The sequence below is a fragment of the Castanea sativa genome, chromosome 1 (assembly GCF_040712315.1).
Source record: "Castanea sativa cultivar Marrone di Chiusa Pesio chromosome 1, ASM4071231v1".
NCBI lineage: Eukaryota > Viridiplantae > Streptophyta > Magnoliopsida > Fagales > Fagaceae > Castanea > Castanea sativa.
The window spans coordinates 35,592,275-35,613,541 of record NC_134013.1 but is presented as its reverse complement, the minus strand read 5'-3'; the positions used below and the strand labels follow the sequence as shown (position 1 = coordinate 35,613,541).

General features: G+C 34.2%; 1 protein-coding gene across 2 annotated transcripts; it reads right to left on the bottom strand.

Moving 5' to 3' along the window:
• Positions 1–3,089: 3,089 nt before the first annotated feature.
• On the bottom strand, positions 3,090–20,891 carry LOC142616270 (uncharacterized). 2 transcript variants are annotated; one of them, XM_075789152.1, is made up of 9 exons: positions 20,577–20,891; positions 20,333–20,384; positions 19,287–19,360; positions 17,748–17,849; positions 14,768–14,911; positions 12,192–12,243; positions 6,530–6,603; positions 4,047–4,142; positions 3,090–3,407 (listed from the first exon to the last, which is right to left on the bottom strand). In XM_075789152.1, exons 1-9 carry the CDS (start codon positions 20,699–20,701, stop codon positions 3,353–3,355), a joined length of 774 nt encoding a protein of 257 aa, XP_075645267.1. In that variant the 5' UTR covers positions 20,702–20,891; the 3' UTR covers positions 3,090–3,352. The 2 variants fall into 2 exon arrangements, with proteins under 2 accessions (XP_075645267.1, XP_075645273.1); XM_075789158.1 differs by having other exon boundaries at positions 3,404–3,717.
• Between the last annotated feature and the right edge of the window lie 376 nt (positions 20,892–21,267).

Sequence of the window (21,267 nt, the reverse complement as noted above, 5' to 3'; positions counted from 1 at the left end):
CCTCGACTCAAATTCTGACTCCGCCACTGGTACTACTGGAGGCAAGGTCTATAGCTAGTGTAGAATTGTACTCCGCTACTATCGAATCTGTCTTATTGAAACAAATATTCAATTCTAGGTTAAATTGTACCCCGCTACTATTGAATTGCTCTACCATGAACAATTATGAAGACAAATAACCAATTACAAAAGAAAACAGGAAAAGATAACGATAGTAACAGTGATGGGATAAAATGAAAAATGAAGTTTCAGGAGCCCATTTGGAAATCAGATTGTCAAATCCTCACTTAACACAAAACATAACCATGCAAGTTATGCGGGAAAAAGAAGACCATGAAAAGGACTAGCCATAATTGGAAATGTGCTTCATTTTATACTAATTAGGCTAATCAAATTCTGCAACCACTTCATCCCAGAACTGAGAGATGATCATGTTTGACACAAAAACAATCATGTCCGTAGCTAGTAAGAACATGTCACGTGCTAGAATTGAGACCCACCCATAAATATTTTATGTGTAACACGAAACTAGTGACCATTATGAGTGCCACATTCTTACTCGTTTTAGTTTGTTTGGCGTAAAATGTTTTTAGTGGGAAAATATTTTTGGGTAAAAACATTTTCAGAAAAACTGGTTGTTTTAAGATGTTCAGTGGTGTCCTTGAAAATGTTCTGGAAATCATTTTTCTGACATTTGACTTGTACGAAAAATCACAAATTTTCTTTTACATTGATATTAAATAACAATTTTAATTCAACAATTTCAAATATCAATGCAAAGCAGCTAAAATCAACCGTAAAAAAACACAATCAAAATAAAATTATTGACAATCAAAATATAAGTGGTGAAGATAAAAATATAAATAAATAACACAATTAACAAAAACTATCAACTAAACTTACACATTTATATGCATAACTATAAACTCCTGAGAATTGGTTTTGTGTGATTTTTTTGAAGTTGGGGGCAATTTCCAAAATTTTGAGGTATATCAAGGTCATTTTAGAGATTTCAAGAGATATTTCCTTTATTTTGATACATTGCTTAGATAACTAAAATTTAGAGAATTAAAAAAAGAGCTTTCCAATTCACTTAAAAAAGAATGATTATTGTCAATCTCAAAACATATAAAATAATTGTCCCAATTATTATCCCTAACTAAAAAAAATATCATCAGATATGATATTATGAATGTCTCTAACACCTACTAAATGATCAACATTATTGTGGTTTTGAGAGGATTTTTTTTATGTTTTTGTGTTTTAGGGGTATTTTAGTCTTATTTAAGGTTTTTAAGGCATTTTGGTGATTTGGAGGCTTCAAGGTTGTTTTGTAGATTTTGGAAATATTTTAGTCATTTTTAAATTTTCAGGAGGAGTTTTATCATCTTAGATATTTGTTTAGTCATTTCAAAGGATTTTAGGGAGTATTTTTGTGATATTAGAAGTTTTGAAAGTATTTTAGTCATTTTGACAGTTTCAATGGCATTACGGAGATTTTGACTATATATTAGGTACATTTTTGTCATTCTAGAAGTTTTTGTTTTCTCCATTATGAAAATGTTTCAACCCCAAAAGAGAGTGTTCTTTCTAATCAATAGAAAATTATTTCAATTTGAGAATATTTTTCAATTGTCCTAATTGCTCGATGCTAAGAAGTACATTTTTTAGAATAAGACAACATTTTTTTGAATAGGACTTACTCTAACAACTTTGATTAGAATTTTTTTTTTTTTTTTTTTTGAGAAAAACTTTGATTAGAATATTGAGTTGCCCATTTTGTATAAGTTCTGGTTTGGCAAAACTAATAAATAAAGAGGGTTCCTATGTTCACTTCGTAACTGCATATTGTGAGGCATCTAAATCCATTACCTTTCCTACGTGACACACAATGCCTGTTTGGATTGAGGGGGAAAGGAGGAGGAGTCGAGGAGAATAAAATAGAATTGGCTGAAAATAGGCTAATTTTGGACCAATTCTACTATACTCTACTCTCTCTTCCTCCCTCTCAATTCATACAGACCATCAATGATGGAGTAAGTAATCAAGGAACAGAATCACAGTTAGATTTACTGAACTTCTTATATCAGTTACAATCAAAAAGCCACATGACATAGGCCTAAAATTCAAAAATAGATTGAGCTTATAAATACAGGGAGAAAGATCACAGGAAAAACATACTGACAGAGGAGTCATTTTAAGTCCAAAAAACATTATCTTGCACAAAGAAAGCACCTTTATGGTCTCTCTTTGTGGGATTTGTCTTGACTATTAACATAAACACAACATTTTGGCAAAAAATGTAATATTACCAAACCCAAAGCATTGTGCATGTCACCTTCTGTGATTGTCTAACAATCCATAGTTAAAGGGTGGAGATGCCATTGCAAAGCTAAGCTAATTCTTAGCTTTTTGGGCAAACTCCCTTTGAACCCTTAATACCTAGTATAAAAGGAGGCTACACTCAGCTTAGTACTAAAAAAGAGATTGATCTCATCTGGGACCTGGCACCTATTATTATCATATATATATATATATATATATATATATATATATATATATAAGCTAGTGTTATGGGATAATTACTACAAACAAACAGTACAATGAAGAAAATAAATGCTAACTTGGGCTTCCTCTTTTCTTCTTTACTTTTCCTATTTTCTTTTCATAGTTTTAGTCTTTTAGATTGTTCAGAGGCAATAAAACATTACTCCATTAGTACATATTCAAATTCAAAGGTCTAAAATGAAACATCATCCCCATCCCCAATAACTTCTCTATTTTTTTTACCATTCTGAACCTGTTTGGTAGAATTAACACAAATGTACCCAGGTATTGCTGTAAACTTTTATCATGAGATTTATCTTACCAATTCCCAACAGATCTATTTGGTAGGTGATTGATGCATGAATGAAAATTCAAGGAACACCATGATCGAATAATTAGATCTCCATTATTGTTACCAGCTTCAGCCAGTTACAATATATCAGGCCAAATTCAAGTTAGTATAAACCAGCTAACCTTACCCCTTGATCTCCCAAACAGCTTCTTGAAAAAATTTTAAGTAAGCAAATCCTTGAGTAAATAAATTTAAATCAAATCCAACTGCAATCCCATTTACAACCAAGTTTACAAACACCAATTCATTTTAGGAGTGATTTCAAATCCTCAACTTTTCTTCTTAGATTCCACTATTACTAATAACTACTCTAAGATTTATCAAATAACAAGATTGAAAATTGATTCTACTACAGGTAAAACTTGGCAATGAAACAAAAAACTATTTTCAGCTGAATACTCAAGACAGTAAAAAGTTCTTTCCTTCTGATGGCTTTTAAGGTGTTTGTTCCTTCTATTTCTCACCATATGCAGTCTCTCCATAGGATGACCAAAGACACACACATTTCCTGTATCAATATGATTCTCCAATAATTACAATTCAAGGAAAATATTCTCACCAACATGAGGGTTATTATATAATACCATCATAATGCAGAAAACAGAATTCTACACCCGCCTACATGTTTACTTCCAAGAAATTACAGAATTCTACACCATCACCTCTTTTTAAGTACCAGTACACCATATACTTGCACAGTAGGTGCGCTATATATATATTAGTTAGGTTCGAGCTATTAACTTTTGCCAATATTACACTACTTAATAACTTTCTATTGGATTTGTTTTGTGACAATTGTCTCCTTATATATTCCATGCCTGCAAAATATTAAGATGATTATCAATCAATAACCATCTCATCTATAAAATGTTTCAATTTCAAGTTTTTCGTTCTATAATTTTTTTTTTTTTAAACATTAATTTAGGGATAGAATAATGAGTTTGGTGTGCATGTCAAAAACAAAGAGAGCATGTAATCCAATTTTGGATTTTCCAAATATAAAGAGGAATTTAGATACGTAATATATATAAGAATTCCACGAGTCTATGATAATCATAAAGAATATGGTAAAAATGAAAATTTCAAACCTGGTCTTATTTCTGACATGTCCACAAAATTCAAAAGTCAAACATGTTACATGTGATACCTGTAGCCACTGTAACTATTCAATAAAACAAGGTAGACTGGATCTTGGGAAGTGAGCTGGAAAAGCTTCAAGGCAATGTAGACAGATGTGGTAATGCTAAAACAATGAAAAATACAATATATTAGTAATCAATCCAAACTACATTGGAACCGAGAATAATTTTATGCCATATGCTGGTGTTAAAAGAGCATGCACACCCAAAACAATAACATAGGAACCTGTCCAATGAAAAAGCTTCACACTTGTAGTTTAATATTTTTGTTATTACTATAATGTCCTACTGTAATAAGACGAGTGAATTCTTATCTCTTCTTCTCACGACTTTATCAAATGAACATTCTCCAATGGTAGTGTAAGCCTAATACTGAAACACCCATCCATCTATCTCTAGACACAGTAAAATACAGGTACGAGTTTTGGTGAAACACATGATATGCAATTTGAGAGAACAACAGAGAGACAATGCAGTAGCCAACAGCAAATATCCAAAATTGAAATTGTAGAACTTTACCATTGATGGAGAGAAATATCAGGATGCAATACTGATTTAAAGGTCAACTGTTCAAATTCAAAGGTGGGACAGGTAAAAGCCAATGTCATATCTATATCCTTGAAATTGATGCATCAATTTTTCAGCTACAATGTGCCATAAATAAATTATTAACAGCATAGATTATTAACTTTAAATTATGAAAAAACAAAGAAATTCCATTAGATAGATTAATTCATGGTTTCTGTCCCAGAAAGGAAGTAATAAACAACATCGTATCATCATGTTTTCTGTCCATGATAGGAAATTACCACAGCAACAACAACAACAACAACATCAGCAACAAAATGCCGGACGTCAAAACCATTGTTTTCAACAATCATCATCTTGGGAAACATAGAACTAAGCAGTATTATTTTATTTTTATTTTTGATAAGTAGGAAAGATAGAACTAAGAAGTATTGGCAAAATGAAAGTAATAAAATGGGTGTATTTGGTTACAATCCAAAAATCAGCATATTTGCTAGTTATGATTGATGTATAAAACAAGAATGATGTTATCCCGTAATTTTATGTTGGGTTAATTGCAGAAATTCACCCTAAACTATGATGGTCCTTACACTTTGCATTCCAAATTATGAAATTTGCAATCACCACCCCAATTGTAACAAATCTTGCAAATTGCATCCCACTGCCTATCTGGATGTTAAGTTTAATGGTCAACTGCTTTGCACTAAAATGACAAAACTGCCCTCCCAAAGTGAAATTTACCAAACTGCCCACAGGCCACAGGTCTGCTGCAGAAACTCAGATTTTGATTCCTTTCTATGAAACTAAACTCATAGAGGTGTTTTCCATTATTAAAATTGCCCCCATATTTTAACTTCTTGAAAGATGAACAGTGACATGGAGTTTAGTGGCCGAATGAGTGAAACACATAATTGAACAATTATTTAAATTTTTAAGATTTTAGATTTACAGTGACAATCTTGCCCATTAATGTGTAGTTATAAATATGGGAAAAAAACCACCCTAAACCTCTCTCGCTTCTGCTCTCACTACAATATTCTATTTTAATTTCAACAATCTGCGGGTTTGGATTGGTTCATCAAACCAAGACCCCTGTTTGTGGTCCTGGGAAAAACAAAAAAGAGAAAAGAAAGATACAACATCAAATCTAGTTGAGCTCAAAATTTTGTTTGCGGTCAATGTCTGGGTTCTTTTGGGTTTGGTATTTGATGGACCTGCAATTGGTAAAAATGGGTTTCGGTTTCGTTCATAAAAGAAAGAAGTTGGTTCTTCTATTCACCACTTTTGGCTTTATCAGTTACAGTCTCTGAATAGTTTATAATCTACTTTCAGTAACTCACAAAAGAGGGAATTTTAAAGCTTTTGTCAGCCTTGCTTTCTATAGCCGAAGCCTTTTACAAGAAATGAGCTATAGGGGTGCACTAATTTGAAATAGGGAGGCAATAAGAATGGAGGGTAGTTTAGTAAATGTAACTGTGGGAGAGCAATTTTTACATTTAACAGGCTGAGGGTTTACACGTCTTAAGACTTAACATCCAGATGGTAGTGTGCAAAAGTTACAAGGTTTATTACAATTGGGTGGTGACTACAAGTTTGCATGGTTAAGGTTTTGGGGTGCAAAGTGCAAGTACCCCAAAGTTTAAGGTAAATTTCTACAATTAACCCTTATATATTTATGTAATAAAGTTCCAAAATTTGCTAAGTACATTATAATATAATTACATATTTATAAGCAAAAAATTATAGATTTACATAGTTTACTAGAAAATTTTAAATTTAATGAAGGAAAATCCCAATATTGATTTGCATGAGGCATTTCAGTCAATAAAGTTCCACATAGTGCTCATCAAAGACAGTGAAACTCTAGTTTCATAACATTACACACCTAACAAATTACATGTTTCCATAACCAGAAAAATCAAAGGGCACCTAATATTTGAAATCATGATGAGTAAGAAATTACCTGCCAAATGATATCAACAGAATTATCCAGATCATTGCATAAATCCAACTTGATTCCTTGTAATAAACCCAAACCTGATATTTAATACAGAAGGATGAATATACTAATTATTCAAAAAAGAAATCATAATAATGATACAAAAATCCAAAAATGTCATGCACCTAATTTCTAGGAAAACTTCAGACATATTGCTGTCATAATTCATAATCTCAAAAGTTTTCTTAAAAAAGAATTAGGAAGAAAAGAAAGAAAAAGTTGAAATTGAATAAAATTATTGTTGAGCAACATATTACTGATCCCATTAATCCCAAACCAACTGTATAAGTCAAAAAAATATAAAATTTTGCAAGGGGCTCAAAACACACTCAAAGTTCATTTTAAGCTTCTGCATCATTGCTATGGGAACCATTTGCACCTTGATAGTGCTCTCTTGAACATCTGACCAGCCATTAACTGTTTGCTTTTTACAAATAGGAAGTTGATTAGACAACCTCTCACCACTACTCTGCCTAGATTTTAACCGACAATTGCAGGCAATGAATACACACTATATTTTTTTTTGTATTTACGAAAGATCATACAAGGACATATGTCCAACAAAAGATGGAGCTTAAAGCAATGAATTAACATAAAATTTAGAATTTTGTATTGCAATACTGTTATCATATACTCCCATTGTCCCATTTTGTTTGTTTTTTTTTTTTTTTGATAAGTAATAAAGATTCATTGATATTAAAAAGAGAGGGTCACCCAAGTACACAGGGAGAATACAAGGGGGAACAAATCAAAGACAAACATTACAAAAGTCAAGAAAATCCAAAATAGAAGGAAAAGGATGGCTTCTCCACACAGAGAACCAATCAAGTAAGGTTTGGAAAAAATGAAGCTTAAGATCAGGCATGGAACTCTCGATGTCTTCAAAACATCTACTATTTCTCTCCTCCCATTTTGTTTGTTCAGTAGATAGTAATATACAAGACTATATATATACTTGGGACTCTAATGAGGGGCTGTTGGATTGGGAACATATAGGTGAACCATCAGAAGTGGCGCCTCTGGTGATGGATAATTCTGTGGTTACGGAGGTTACTAAAGTTGAGGAGTTAGGGTGACAGAGGGATGTAGATAACACCAAGTTGTCACTATGGGTAACTAATAGAATTAAAGCTTTCCAGAAATCTGTTGGGACTTCGCTTGAGGGTTTCGAAGAACAAGTTACAGGTTTGCTCTTAGCTCTAGAAGCTCGAAGAAATAAGCGAATGCTTGATGTAGCTTCTAAGAGGAAGATGGGTAAGGCTGGGCAAAAAGGGCATCGGGAATTAAAGAGTTTATTGAGTTCGTGGGGTGATGAGAATGAGTCAGAAAGGAACAGGAGTGCTAGTAGGGATCGGGCTGTTGTAGTGCATCAATGAATTTGAGAATTGTCTCTTGGAATGTGAGAGGGTTGAATGAGCAGGATAAGCAGCTCCGGGCCAAAAATCTGATCCAAAAGTGGAAAGCAGATTTTGTTTGTTTGCAAGAAACTAAGATGGAGTTAATTAATAGAGGTGTTATTTGTAGTTTGTGGGGAGGTCAACATGTAGATTGGCTATATTTAGGCTCTGTGGGTGCTTCAGGTGGGGTTTTATTGATGTGGGACAACAGGGCTGTGGATAAGGTGGAGGAAGCGGTGGGCCGTTTTTCTGTCCCTTGTAAATTCAAAAATATGGTGGATCATTTTGTTTGGGCTTTCACTGGTGTTTATGGACCAAATAGTGATAGAGACAAAAGTTTCTTATGAGAGGAGTTGGCTGGCTTACGTAGTTGGTGGGATGTGCCTTGGTGTGTGGGAAGTGATTTTAATGTGGCGCGGTTTCTTTCTGAACACGCAGGTCCTGAAAATTTCACTTCAGCTATGCAACAGTTTCAGCTTTTATCTCCGAGCATAGCCTTATTGACCTGCCTTTGGTTGGGGGAAGTTTCACTTGGTCTAATTCTAGAGAGGTTGTTTCAAGATCTAGATTGGTTAGGTTTCTATTGTCAGTAGATTGGGAAAAGAAATTTCCTTTTGTGTGTCAACGCTATCTATCTAGGTTGCTTTCAGATCACTTTCCTATCCTTCTTGAGGTTGGGAATTCACATGGAGGCAAAAAACCTTTTAGGTTTGAGAACATGTGGTTAAAGGATGAGGGATTCTTGGATAGGGTGAGTTCTTGGTGGGAGTCCTATCATTTCCAAGGAACTCCTAGTTTTGCTTTGGCTAACAAACTGAAGATGTTGAAAGTGGATTTAAAAAGATGGAATGTGGAGGAGTTCGGCAATATAGGTCTGAGGGTGCAGAATTTATGGAAGGAGTTTAATGTCTTAAAAGTTATCGAAGATGTCCGGGTTCTTTCAGCAGAGGAAAGTAGGGATAAGGATCGTATTCGTGGAGAACTAGAAAAAACAACTTTGTTGGAAGAAATTTGCTGGAGGCTGAAATCTAGGGCTCTGTATCTTAGAGAGCGAGATAGGAACACAAAATTTTATCATCGTATTGCAAATTCGCATAGAAGATGCAATACTATTGATAGGCTTATGGTGGATGGAGAGTTAGCTACAGATCAGGGGAGCATTGAGGGGTGCATTACTCATATCTATAGCCAGTTGTACACAGAGAATAAGGTCCACAGACCTCTTTTGCATGAGGTTGTTTTTTCTAGAATTACTAAGGAAGATGCCACTTGGTTGGACAGGCCTTTTGATGAGGAAGAAGTTTTTGGAGTGGTCCAAGATTTCAATGGTGATAAAGCGCCAGGTCCGGATGGCTTTACAATGGCATTTTTCTAGTCTTGTTGGAGCTTGGTGAAATCAGATATTATAAATGTGTTTCATAGTTTTCTGTGTTTGAAAAGAGTCTCAATGCTACTTTTCTTGCTCTCATTCCTAAGAAAACTAATGCTTCGGATGTCAAAGACTTTCGGCCTATTAGTTTGATGGGAGGGGTATACAAAATTATTGCTAAGGTGTTAGCCAATCGAATGCGTAGGGTGGTTCACGGCCTTATTTCTGAATCTCAGAATGCTTTTGTGAAAGGTAGACAGATTTTAGATTTTGTTCTTATTGCTTCTGAGTGTTTAGACAGTCGATTGAAGGCAGGGGTTCCGGGGGTGCTATGCAAACTGGATATTGAGAAAGCATATGATCATGTGAATTGGGAGTTTCTCATGTTTCTGTTACAGCAGTGTGGCTTTTCTAAAAAGTGGAGAAGGTGGATCAGGTGTTGTGTATCAACTGTTAAATTCTTCATTTTGATCAATGGTAGCCCTTCTGCCTTTTATGGGAGTTCTAGAGGACTTCGGCAAAGTGACCCATTATCCCCTTTTCTCTTTGATATTGTCATGGAGGCATTGAGTCGTATGTTGGCTGCAGCTACTGCAACAAGGCAGTTCTCGGGCTTCAAAGTGGGGAATGTGACTGGTTCCTTAATGACGGTGTCTCACCTTTTGTTCGCGGATGATACTTTGGTTTTCTGTGATGCTGATAGCAATCATATAACAGCCTTGCCTGGAATTCTCTCTAGATTTGAGGAGATGTCTGGCCTCAAAATTAATTTAGGAAAGTCTGAATAGTACCAGTTGGGGATGTGCCTAATCTTCATGAGCTAGTGGAGATTTTGGGCTGTAGGGAGTCGGCTCTTCCGCTGAAATATTTAGGTCTCCCGTTGGGTGCTGCTTTTAAAGATAAGACGATTTGGAATCCTATTTTGGAGAAGATGAAGCATAGGCTAGCTGGTTGGAAGAGGTTGTATTTTTCTAAGGGGGTAAGGTTACCCTTATTAAGAGTACTCTCTCTAGCTTACCTACGTATTTCCTTCCTCTTTTCCCTATCCCAGACAAGGTGGCTAAGAGGATGGAGAAATTACAAAGGGATTTCCTTTGGTCTGGTATGGGGGATGAGCATAAAATTCACTTAGTAATTTGGTCTAAGATATGTAGGCCAGTGAAGAATGGAGGGATAGGCATTAGGTGTTTGAGAAGGTTTAACTCTGCCTTATTAACCAAATGGTTGTGGCGCTATGGTTTGGAGAATGATGCCCTTTGGAGAAGAGTCATTGGGGCAAAGTATTGGAATGAGTGGGGTGGTTGGTGCACAAAATCTGTGTCTGGGGTTTATGGTGTTTGTTTGTGAAAGTTCATTTGGAGTGGTTGGGGGAATTTTTCCAAGTTCATTCGGTATGAAGTGAGTGATGGAACCCATGTGAAGTTTTGGGATGATGTGTGGTGTAGGGATCATCCGCTTAAGGAGGCGTTTCCAGATCTATATAATATCAGTAGGACAAGGGATGCTTCGGTCTCTGAGGTTATGTGCTTTGTAAATGGGAGACTTTCTTGGGACATTCAGTTTCGTCATTTAGTGAATGACCAAGAGTCACAATCTTTGGATTTGTTTATGGTTTTGATCTACTCCACAAAGGTGCGGGGTGTTGGTTCTGACATTCTTTGTTGGATGCCAGCCAGCAGACGAGGTTTTAAGGTGAGTGGGTATTACCATTCTATTTCCCCTTCTACTGGCAATTCTTTCCCTTGGAAAATGGTGTGGCAATCGAAGGTTCCTCCTCGGGTAGCTTTTTTCTCTTAGACTACGGCTTTAGGCAAGATTCTAACTATAGACAACCTTCGGAAGAGGCATTTTGTTGTCCTTGAGTGGTGCATTATGTGCAAAAGGTATGGGGAATCTGTAGATCATCTCCTCCTTCACTATACTATAGTCTTTGAGATGTGGAGTATGATCTTTAGCTTGTTTGGTATTTGCTGGGTGATGCCTCAGAGGGTAGTGGATTTGTTGGATTGTTGGGCATACAAATTCAAGCGTCATCGTAATGTAGTTATTTGGAGGCTTGTGCCGCACTGTTTGATGTGGTGTATTTGGCGGGAACGGAATTCTAGAAGCTTTAAGGGTCGTGAACGGTCCATGATTGAGCTTAAGTCTTTCTTCTTTTTCACTCTTCTCGAATGGTGTCTTGTTTTACCATCTTTTTCATGTATTTCCCTTCCTGTGTTGTTAGATCATTGTAATTTGGTTTCTTGATGTTTTGCATTTTTGTACATTTCCTATGTACTGGGCTATGTGTTTTTATAAAATTTCTTTGTTACTTATCAAAATATATATATATATATATGCTAAACAACAACATTATCAACTAGCAAAAGATATGTGGTACAGAATACGTATGCAGTTCATTTAGTTCAAGGTTTTAAAAAATGTTTTAAAAATTCAGCATAGAAAACATAAATTGACATACATATAGATATTTTATATATTTGAATAAAAGTTTTACATATTTGTTCACTAACTATTGTCCATTATTCTATTTTTACTTTGCCCAAAATATTTGTCCAGTTTTAAAAGTCAATGGTTATTAATTTACTGATTTCCAAGCATACCCCTTCCATTTTGAAAAACGTTTATATGTTTCTTTAAAAAACAAAACACTAAATGATGTTCTCTTTAAAAGTGAAAGTTTATAAACTAGACAAACAAAACAGGACGTAAGAAGATGAAAGTTTCCATGCACATAGTTACTTCTAAACTTTCTAATTAAAGTTGACCAATTAATTCTCCTTCATTGCAATTTAATGGTGACATTATTTGCTTTCAAATAGCTATGAAACTGCAGAGATGAAAGCACTTAGGGACATACCGATAGGGCCACAACATTGATATAGAAGTCAACAAGTGTCGCTATCATCCACCTGCAAGTATTTTATCAAAATCATTACATTCACCTTACAAGTAAATGACCTTCACAGACAAACTTGAAAAGAGACATATTACAGAAACAAGCATGCAAACGTTGCCAATGAGCTTTAGCTCAAATGGCATCTCCTCCAACTTAGAGAACAAGGTTGCTGGTAAGGCCTTGAGTTCAAAACCCATTGCACAAGTAAAACATACCAATTTAAAAAAGAAAAAAAGCTAAATGCAAAAGTTCTGCCAAATATTGCATAGTTAGTATACCATTTGAGAATGACAAAATTGTTGAAAATGTACACACATTTGTTACAAAAAGTTAATGAAATGATTAATATATATATATATATATATATATATATATATATATTCTTTTTTTTTTTCCTACTAGTTAGGTATTGGGGTCTCGACCTAAAGCTGACCATTGAAAAAACCCATTGAAATGCTTCTATTATAACCCACCACCAGTATAGAGTGCTCCACTTAGCTTCTATTAGCGCAGTCAGCAAGGCCATAAAGTATTTAGTTGGAAGCATAAGCCAGGAAGTTTTTGGAAACTTTCACTTTCAACATGCAAAGAAGATGGTTCTGTCACTAAGCATGCCGGCATAGAGGACATGAAAAGCATAAACAAGACAAAAACTTACTGCAGACTTAAACAAACTTTCAGTCCCCCCTCTAGCATTTATCTAATCAGGTCACAACCTAAGAGGAGATCTTTTTATAGGGAGATTCAGGGAGCTACTATTGTCTCTTTCCCTTGGAAAGTTATTTGGTCCATAAAGAATCCCAAGAAGGTGTCATTCTTTTCGTGGACAATAGCATTGGGAAAGATTCTTACTTTGGATAACCTTAAAAGGAGGGGTTTGTCATTGGTTAATTGGTGTTGTATGTGCTGAAGTAATGGGGAAATGGTGGATCATCTTTTAATCCATTGCAACGTTGCTTATGATTTATGGGGAGATGTCTTTCAGATGTTTGGGATTCAGTGGGTCTTGCCAGGGAATGTTGCTTCTTTGCTATTTAGCTATATAAATTGGTTTGGCAAACAGGGTTCCAATATTTAAAACATGGTGCCAGATTTTTTGATGTGGCTTGTTTGGAAGGAGCGGAATAGTCGTACTTTTGAAGATATGGAGAGCTCCTTGGATCAATTGAAAACTTTGTTTGCTTGTACTCTTTTGATTAGTCCTGGATTTGGGGTTTCATACATTGTTCTTCTATTTTAGAGATTCAAGTTTCTCTTAGATTTTCATTTTGAGTTTTCTGTACTTTTTTCAACACTTTTTGTTCATCATCATGAACATAAAGTTTATTTGATCATTAATAATACTACATTACTTACTTATCAAAAAAAAATAACAGGGGAATGCCAGCAATCTCCAACACAATCAGACAACCCAACCAGAGCATTCCATATCAAAATATAAAATTTAAGAATCCATGAAATAATTTCTTATTATTCTAGATCTTAATATAAAAGACAGAATATTCATAATTGAAAAGTAACATACAACCAGACACAATAGACAAAATTTTACTTAGTGCATTTCTCACAAAATTAAATACAAACTAAAAAGGACTCAGATGTTTAAAAAAATTTGACCAGATTTTTCCTCCTCACTCCAAAAGAAAAGCCTAATGAAACGAAACTTGCCCACATACTACTGGTTCATGTAACAAAAGTGACCCTGAAACTATCTTATCTTATGCTAGGTGCATAACCTGCCATCCATCCCTTCAATGTGCAATGCTAATCCATGTTCTAGGTGACTTGCAGATTTACTGTGACATTAGCTACTGAAAATAACTAGTAGGAATACAACTTAATTTATTATTTAAAACTAACAATTTAAATATGATGTTTAAGATAACCCAGTCATTTCATATGGCTCCTAAAAAATAAGATGGAAGACTAGGGAAGACATTCCCAGCCTGTCTCACTAAACATGGGGTTGGGGTATGTTTAGATGTCTACAAAGTTCAGTCATGCCTAATTCCATAGGCAGAAACGTCTTGAAACATAGACATCAGAGCCTGATAACCAAAAATAATTGCATATGACACAAGGTTAGGCCAAGGACTGGAAAAGATATGCTATATTCTACAAAATTTAGTACTGGAAAAGATATGCTATATTCTACAAAATTTAGTGCAGCAGGTTGCTTGCCTGTACTGACATGATTAGCGGTAACTTCATGTTTTCTAAATATAATTTAAGAATTCGTGCTAAATAATCTAATATTTCCAATCATCTGACAAATTCTTTTATATAAAATCTTATTGGAAAAACTAAAACTTACCCATTATCCCAAACATAAATACAACACAAGAAGGGAAAACTAAAAGTATGAATACAACATACATGAACTCTCTTCTTTTGTATTTGTTATGAACATTATTTCTACTCTAACAAAAATGAGAAGAACTTGATGATATACCTATAAACGATAATATAGAACTGTTATTGACAAGTAGCAAAACCAGAGAATGGTACAATCCATGATGATTAAAATAAATACTTACGGAGTTAAAAGCTCTTTGCGAAAGGGAGAACCATCAGTCAAGAGAGTATAAACCAAAGTTCCCAACATCAAACAACCCAAAATAATGAAAAGGATCCTCAGAGTCACAACAGAAGAATGATTCCTCTTTTGTTGTGTGTCATCCCTACACAATGAGTATTTTTTAAGTAAATCACACTTTTGGAGAAAAGTGAATGGACAACAAAAAATAAAGAAATAAATTTACTGAAACATGCAATCACATCTTTCTTCATTGACAAAATCCTTCAGCACAAAAAGGTATGATTTACCTAGTAATCCATTGAAGAAGGCAATAAAATAATGATTTACCTTGAAACTTACTAAGATTACTAAAGCAAAGATCCATCCTTTTTTTATATATATAATAAATTCCATCCAAATTTTTATTTTAATGGATGCATAGCATAATTTTCTGCTTATACAAGGACAGATGATCTATCACAATTCAAAATGATACATATATAATGCATGGAAACAGATGTTTTAACTTGGGGATAGTGATTTTAACTCAACCACTTAGAGTTCAACATGGTTAACCCATTCCTCTCTCTCTCTCTCTCCATATGAGACAGAGGGACAAGATGCAAATAAAACAACTATTGTGTCTCTCATACTTTCTTTTCTAGCTGAATAGCACATCAACCACCTTATTTGGCATCATCCTTTGAACTACAAATTAAGTGAAAAGAACGATCATAACACTCTCACATATAGAACAATGAAGTAGCAGATCATCTAGTGACTCACTACTTGATTTACTCATGCAACAGCAATCCAAAAAAATAACATTCCTTTTTATGAAATTACCCACAGTTAGGATCTTTTCCGAGGCAATTTCTCTTGGAACTTTTTTTTTTGATAAGTAAGAATGATATATATACGAAGGTTACTCTATGCCTGAAAAACACAGAGCAACCCAGAAATACAAGAAAAAGAAAACAAAGAGAAACAAGAGAGAAAACCAAACAACAGAGAATTACAAAAAGAGAAGGGAACAAAGAAAAGAAGGGAGGGAATCACTAGACGTGAGTCCCCACGCCCGAGACCAATCAAAAAGAGTTCCACAAAAAGAAGCAAGCAACTGATCCCTAGAACTATCCAAATCCTCAAAAGTCCTCCGGTTCCGCTCCTTCCAAATACACCAAAGGATGCACAGCGGGACTAAATTCCAGATCTGAGACGAATGCTTCCCCAGCCAATTCCACCATCCAAAAAGCAAGTCTGGAACCAAACTAGGCATAACCCAAGCCAAGCCAAAAGTTATAAAAACAAAGCTCCATAACCGATAGGCCACCTCACAATGAAGAAGAAGGTGATCTATCGTCTCTCCACCATGACGGCACATAATGCACCAATCCACAAAAACCAATCTCCTCAATCTCAGATTGTCTCCCGTTAGGATCTTATTCCAAGCTACGCACCAAACAAAAAAAGAAACTCGCCTAGGGGCCTTAACTCTCCAAATAGCTTTCCAAGGAAAGATAGTTGAAGGAGAATTTCTTAATTTGTAATAGTACGACCGGATGTCAAAAGCCCCATTACGCTTCAATTTCCATCTCATCCGGTCACCAACATCCATAGGAGGGATTATAGCACCCAACATACGAAGAAACCGCAGCCCTTCATCCATCTCCCAATCATTAAAAAATCTACTAAACCGAACATTCCAAGATCTTCTATCCTCCGCCCCCTGCCTATGCAAAGAAGCTTCAACAGAAGCCTCCTTATCAATGACAATGCCATACAGCCTAGGAAAAGCCAACTGAAAAGGTTGATCCCCATGCCACCCATCCTGCCAAAACCTCACCCATCCTGCCAAAACCTCACCCTATTCTCTTGGAACTTTTGTATGCCAGATACTCTTCCAAGGAAAATCACACCCATAAAACCCCTAATTATCTTATTAAAATAATGGACATCACAGTAACCATTATGGTTCAACCTCCAAGCTATCCTATTGGCCATACTATTTGATGGAAGATCAGAATATAGAAGATCAAAAGACAAATAAAATAATTTGAGGTCCCAATTCTGACACACACATTCAAATCAGATTCCATGCCTGAATCTTCCCACTGTCCAAAGAGTCCTAAAAACTGGCTAAAAGGAACAAATCATGATATAGATCATTTGGCAAAACATGCGCACAACATGCTTGTTACACTTCCTGCTAAACTTGATAAACCTTAAACCTTGAACCCATGACGGCCTAACATTTATGACATCTGCCATAATAAATCTCTATATCTCACACCTAGGATGATCTCCCTCCACATAATAACCATTTCCCCAGCTATGTGGAATTTCATAGGTACTTAGTTTTCTAATTCCCAACCTTCCAAATCTAATAGGAGAGCAGACAAGATTTCAATGCACTAAATCACATTGCAATTTATCTACAGCCCACCCCATAGAAAAATCTCCTATATAACTTCTCTAATCTAATAGTCAAATGGGTTGAGATGGTAACAAGGGAAAGAAAATAGAAGGTTATATAAAGTACTTTGATGATAGTGTTCCTTAAAAAGTTCAATTTTTCCCATCCTATCAAGAACCTTTCTATCCTCTCTACAATAGTATTAGTAAAAATTCAAACTCAATGAATTCAAAAGAAATTTGGTACCATTTTTCCACTCTCAGATAGTACACAAAAACAGCTTGTTGAACCATACTGAAATTGTAAACCAACAAACTGAAGTACCTCAATCCTCTTCAATCCAGTAAAGGAACAAATTTAAGAAATTATAAAAGCAACAGTGAACTGAAGCTTCATGCTTCCACAATCTTAACAGGGAAAAACTAAAGGAGAAAAGGGAAATTGGAATAACTCCAAAATTTAACATAGAAGATGAGCTTATAGATGATTTAAAAACCTACCATTTTATTTCAACACTAGTGCATAAGAACATCTACCTGCATGAGAAAACTAAAAATACATACCTGTAAATTTGCATACATACTTGCCTGGATGCCGCAACAGAACATAATTCATGGGATCTTGTAAATTTTCTTCAGATGGAACCTTCAGGAGTTGCATGAGAATGTAGGCACATGTAGTAATGCTGAAAATTAAAAACCATTTTACTTCCATTGAAAGATTGCTAGTGCCATAAGCATGATAAAAATAATGCTCAAAAGCTCATTTACAAATTTGATACTTCAACAAAAACACAATATATACATAAAAAACTTAAAATCTTTAAAGATGCAAAGGAATCAAAGGCTCTCAATGCCACTTTCACCTTAGAAATATTAATATATATATATATATATGAACCAGAAAATCAGGGAGTAACATGTTCATAAAATGACTGTAACGTTATGATGGATAAATGGAAATACAAGGAAAGAAAAAAGTTGAAATAGAGAAGTTTACTTAAAAATAGGAGTGGCCCCTATAACAAAAAGATGAGAGAGAACCACTTGAGATGATTTGGTCATATACAAAGGAAAGTGATTAATGCACCAGTTAGGAAGAGTGAATTGATTGAAGTCAAAGGGGAAAAAATGTAAAAGAAGACCTAAAATAGCACTAACAGTAGTAAAAAAAGATATGACAATTACGGAGGTTACAGAAATTATGATTTCAAATAAGATAGAATGACAGAAAATTATACATGAGGGCAACCCGGATTAGTTTGAAGAGGATCTATAGCCAACCCCAAAGGTTTGGAACTAAGGTTTGTTTGTTGTATGAAATAGAAAATATTGAGCCAAATTTGCAATTATGAAAAAAAGGAGAATAACAAAATAATATCAAAGCTTCAAAAGCACAAAGCAAACTAAATAATTTCAAAAATGAAGCAGTCAGAATAATGAGATAACATAAATTTTTCTGTTTTGAATAACATTAACAACTTTCTAAAACATACGAATAAATAAGACAGCATAAGATAATTGTATCTCATAGATCATATCCCATGTCAGTGGTACTTCAGCATTACCAATTAATTTTTTCCATGTTTCACATCTGTGCATCACGTCACTTGATTCCATAACCAGAAAAGTACTACTGTTTACATAAGTCTGACTAAAAACTTGACCATGCGAAAAAAGAACAAGGAAAATTCTAGCAAAACATTTTGGAGAGAAAATCAAAATATAAAAACTGCAGAACTAAAGAAGGAAAAACCAGGTTCCAAATACAAGAGAGGTAGCAACTAAAAAATTCTTTGTCAAATATTAGTCATGATCCAATTATTCATTGAACTCAGCAAAATGATTTTAGAAAAGTACTGTTCTTTTTTTTTAAAGTCTATGTCACTCAGAGAATCCCCCATTCCCTGAAATAAATTAATGTTCAAACCTATTCTTGTTTCTAATACTTTGATGTTATGTTTATTTGAATAACAGAAAATAGTGTGGCTCAACATAATCTCATGGGATAACTGAAAACAGCCTAAGTCGATAGACCTTCCTAAAATATGCCAACCCTAAGTTGTAACTTTTTCAAACAACAAATAAACTTCAACAGATTTAAAAGCAGATAACTAACATACCTGCCAAAGCATACTAGCAGAATTATCCACAGTATTGCAGTGATCCATTTAGGTTCCTTGTAGAGAATCCATGCCTGATATGGTAGATGAGTATGTGAGTTCAAATAAAATTTTATTCGACAAGCATAAATAAGACTGAAATTTTCTAATAAGACAATGTCCTATGACTATAATTAGGTATCTAAGCTTTCAATTAGTTCATGCACTTCATGTATAGTATAAGATACTTTGGAATTTTTATTACACATGCATATATTATGCAACAAATGATTATATGTCCATTTTGAAGTAGACTTAGAGGACATTCTATATTTATAAATTGATAGCATCCAATCATGGTTTTAAATATCAAACGAAAAACCCATAAGCTCTTCAAGCACTAAAACAACAAAACAAGGAATTCATGACCCTTCCATCACTACCTCCAACTTAGAATCGTCTACAATAAACTCTAGAAACAACATTAAAAAAATAAAAAAAATAAATCCTAGATAGATTGCTTCATCATACCTTGTCAAAAATTAGTGAAATTTTGATGGTTCATTCATAGTACTAGCTAGTTTTTTTGTCTCAAGTTTCTTAAAACATATGTTCACAAGTTTTCCTTTGTTTCATTTTTTTTAAGCACAATAGTAACTTAAATGAGAAAAAAAAATTATATATATATATATATATATATATATATATTTACACACACGATACGATTTAAACCTACAAAACACATGCTCCTCCATGATGATTGCTCTTTATCTCATACTCTCTGTTTGGTTAGACAAAATGGAAAATAAAACTTTCATCGTTCTATCTTATCATTCCAATTACCCAACACCTAATTTAAAAATAAAAAGACACAAAACAACTATTGAGTTACCAATTAGGGGGCGCCGTGATATTATGTTACACCATAATATTATGTTGTTATAATCTTACATTAATGTAATTAAAATACAAAATTACAACATTACACTGCTTAAGAATGTGATAAGATTAAGATAATGTGATATATTTTGTAATTTTAAATTATAATAATGTTATAAAAAACATACCGCGAGAGGTACAACGTTGATATAGAAGTCAACCAAGGTTGCCACCATCCACCTGATCATTCGAATTTCAATTTTTAGTTTTGATGTTTCTTGAACCAAAAGAAAAGAATTATGTCTATAAATAAAACCCTTAAAAAGTGGTAACAGATTTTAAACAAGAAGAAGCAATTAATCCACAATAATAAAATTAACCAAAAACTAAGGCTATTTTAGTAACATGGTGAAGGTGAGAGAGAGAGCGTACGGGGTGAGGAGGTCTTTACGAAAAGGAAGATCATCGATGGAGATGGTGTAGATGAGAGTAGCCAACATAAGACAACCCAACGCTGCGAATACACTTCTTAACCCAATTTCCAATGAACTCGCCATCGCCCCCCTTTTGCCAGCCAAACTAACTAACAATATTGTTGCTGCCAAGCCAAATTAATAATAAGAGACTCAAAATGAGAGCAGAGCATCATTGTCCTGAAAAATGAAAATATAAAGAAAAAGTGGACACCACTGCTCCACGTTGCTTATCAGTTAACTTCATGCAATTATCCTGATTAAAACTAGCTTCACCACACGCAATCCCCTTATTTTAATTTTAATGTAATTTTTTAATTTAAATTTATTTATTATTAGCAAAGTTACATAGAAATAAATTTTTAAGATACTAAAATTTAGGATTTGAAGATAAGTAGACGACTAGGTTTAGTGTGTGCTAATTTTTAGGAAAAAATGTATTAAACGTGTGTGAGATATATTCAAATAGAAAGTATGCTAAATTTTAAGGAAAAAAAAGTTAATTTGGTATTCTTTTTTTGTTTTTTAATTTTGTTAAATTACAATTTTGACATTTTTTTAAGTCATAACTAAATTTCTGAATCTTTTTAATATATATAGAGATAGAGATAAAATATCACTATTTTTGTCATACACCTTGTGAATAATAA

Coding starts and splice junctions, on each gene's coding strand:
- LOC142616270 (XM_075789152.1), bottom strand. CDS start 20,701: ATGGCGAGTTCATTGGAAATTGGGTTAAGAAGTGTATTCGCAGCGTTG. Junction 19,361..20,332: donor TCAACGTTGTACCTCTCGCG/GTATGTTTTTTA, acceptor CTACCATATCAG/GCATGGATTCTCTACAAGGA. Junction 3,408..4,046: donor AATAGTTACAGTGGCTACAG/GTATCACATGTA, acceptor ATATTGATACAG/GAAATGTGTGTGTCTTTGGT.